At 39.6% G+C, this 1673-nt stretch overlaps 1 protein-coding gene across 1 annotated transcript; it reads right to left on the bottom strand.

Annotated features, from left to right (window-relative positions):
* Positions 1 to 364: 364 nt before the first annotated feature.
* Positions 365 to 1430, bottom strand: MYCTH_79143 (uncharacterized protein; the record flags this gene model as incomplete). The annotated part of the gene is made up of 2 exons (XM_003661624.1): positions 701 to 1430; positions 365 to 496 (listed from the first exon to the last, which is right to left on the bottom strand). The coding sequence occupies exons 1-2, from the start codon at positions 857 to 859 to the stop codon at positions 365 to 367; spliced, it is 291 nt and encodes a 96-aa protein (XP_003661672.1). The 5' UTR covers positions 860 to 1430.
* Between the last annotated feature and the right edge of the window lie 243 nt (positions 1431 to 1673).

Genomic DNA, 1673 nt, shown 5'->3' with positions numbered 1-1673 from the left:
TCATCTATACGACTATAGACAGATGTTTTTCATATTTTACTTCTTAAACTAGTACCAAAAAACGCTAAGGCTACTATATACATCGAAGCAAAGGACAAAGAGAAAGAATAGGACGTCGAAGAAATTCTAGATTTATATATTATTAATAGGGAACTATAGTATCTAGTTAAATGGCTTAATTTTAGACTAGAGGACAACTTATAGGAGCTAGTTAAGAACTTGAACTGCCCTAAGAAACTAGAACAGTTCTATTAGCAGAACCTAGATCGACTAAAGGAAAACCCGAGACAGAACTAAAGACGACGCCCTAGTCGATAGCATCGGCAGCATCATTAATCTCTAACGAGGACATAGTAAGCGCCTCTTACCACTTAACCGCCTCTAACTCGTCCAAGGTTGACAGACCACGCGCTACTATATCGGCACCTTTCTCTACCAAAAACTTCTTCTGCTGACAAAGACGCCGGAGCCGTGTAAGCTTTTTAGATAACTCGTGCTAAGCTTCTTCTAGACGGCATTAGGATTTATCTAGCTCAAGCTTGGTACGATGCTTAGTATCCTTGATATAACGCTACTCCTAGAGAATACGATCTACTAGAACGAACATTAGGAATCATACTTAAAAAAAAAAAAAAAAAGAGACAAGCTTATAGGAAGAAAGCAGGATACCTAAGCCATTGTAAGAATAACCTTAACAAACGTAGGCCTTATAACACTTTATATACGCGATTATTTTGTAGATAAGACCTTGTGACACGCACCAAGAGCAAGGCATAACGACAAAACCGTTCTTAGCGATGTTCTGAGCAAGGGAAGCACGGTAACATACAGAATACGACTTCCGTTTCTCTACCAGCATCTTGTCAACATAGCGACCGCAATACAGAAACAGGAAGAATGCAATACTTATAAGCGAAGGGTATTAACACTATTTGAAACGGCCTAAGAGGGCTTTCGGGTCGAAAGCCTTAGAGGAGGGGCATCGTATCACGGATAAGTATATAGACGGCCTGGCAGGCTACAGCCAGGACATGGGACATTCCGACAGCCAATCACTTAACGGACTAATCAGAAGATTATCACCGCCAAGACTAAGGTCTTCACTAGTGATAATAACATATCACCGTCGACAACGCGGAATCACGGAGTAAAAGGAGAAATGGTACTAGTGATAACTATTAAAGAGGGGCAGATAATTATATATATATAGCTAGCTAGTCACTCATTAAGTGGACTCTGAGAGTTTACTAGTAGTAACAATTACAATCATAGTACTTATACTAAGCATTGCTGATTACTATAAGAGACAACTCTAAGTGTTATTGTAAACCCTTTGGCTTTACCAAATCCCTTAGACGACCTGCCTGCTTGTCCTGCTCAATCTACCTTCGTCTGAACCCTTTTAGAAGAAGTCTGAGTTGGGTTCGTCATAGCAAGCTATATTAAGATCGAACTACCTAGTAAATATAGAGGAACTAAGGAAGATCTTGTAGGATTCCTGACGAACCTCTGATCCTACTTCTAGCTTAATGATAATAAGTTTCTAAATAATAAAGCTAAAGTCCTCTATATAGCTATAAGACTAGAGGGCAAGGCACTTAGATAGTTCGAGCCTATATAGAATGACTATCTTACTAAGGAAGACAAAGACGACCGAGACGCGTTTACGTAGG

The sequence above is a fragment of the Thermothelomyces thermophilus genome, chromosome 2 (assembly GCF_000226095.1).
Source record: "Thermothelomyces thermophilus ATCC 42464 chromosome 2, complete sequence".
Taxonomy (NCBI): domain Eukaryota; kingdom Fungi; phylum Ascomycota; class Sordariomycetes; order Sordariales; family Chaetomiaceae; genus Thermothelomyces; species Thermothelomyces thermophilus.
This window is presented reverse-complemented; position numbering and strand designations above follow the sequence as displayed.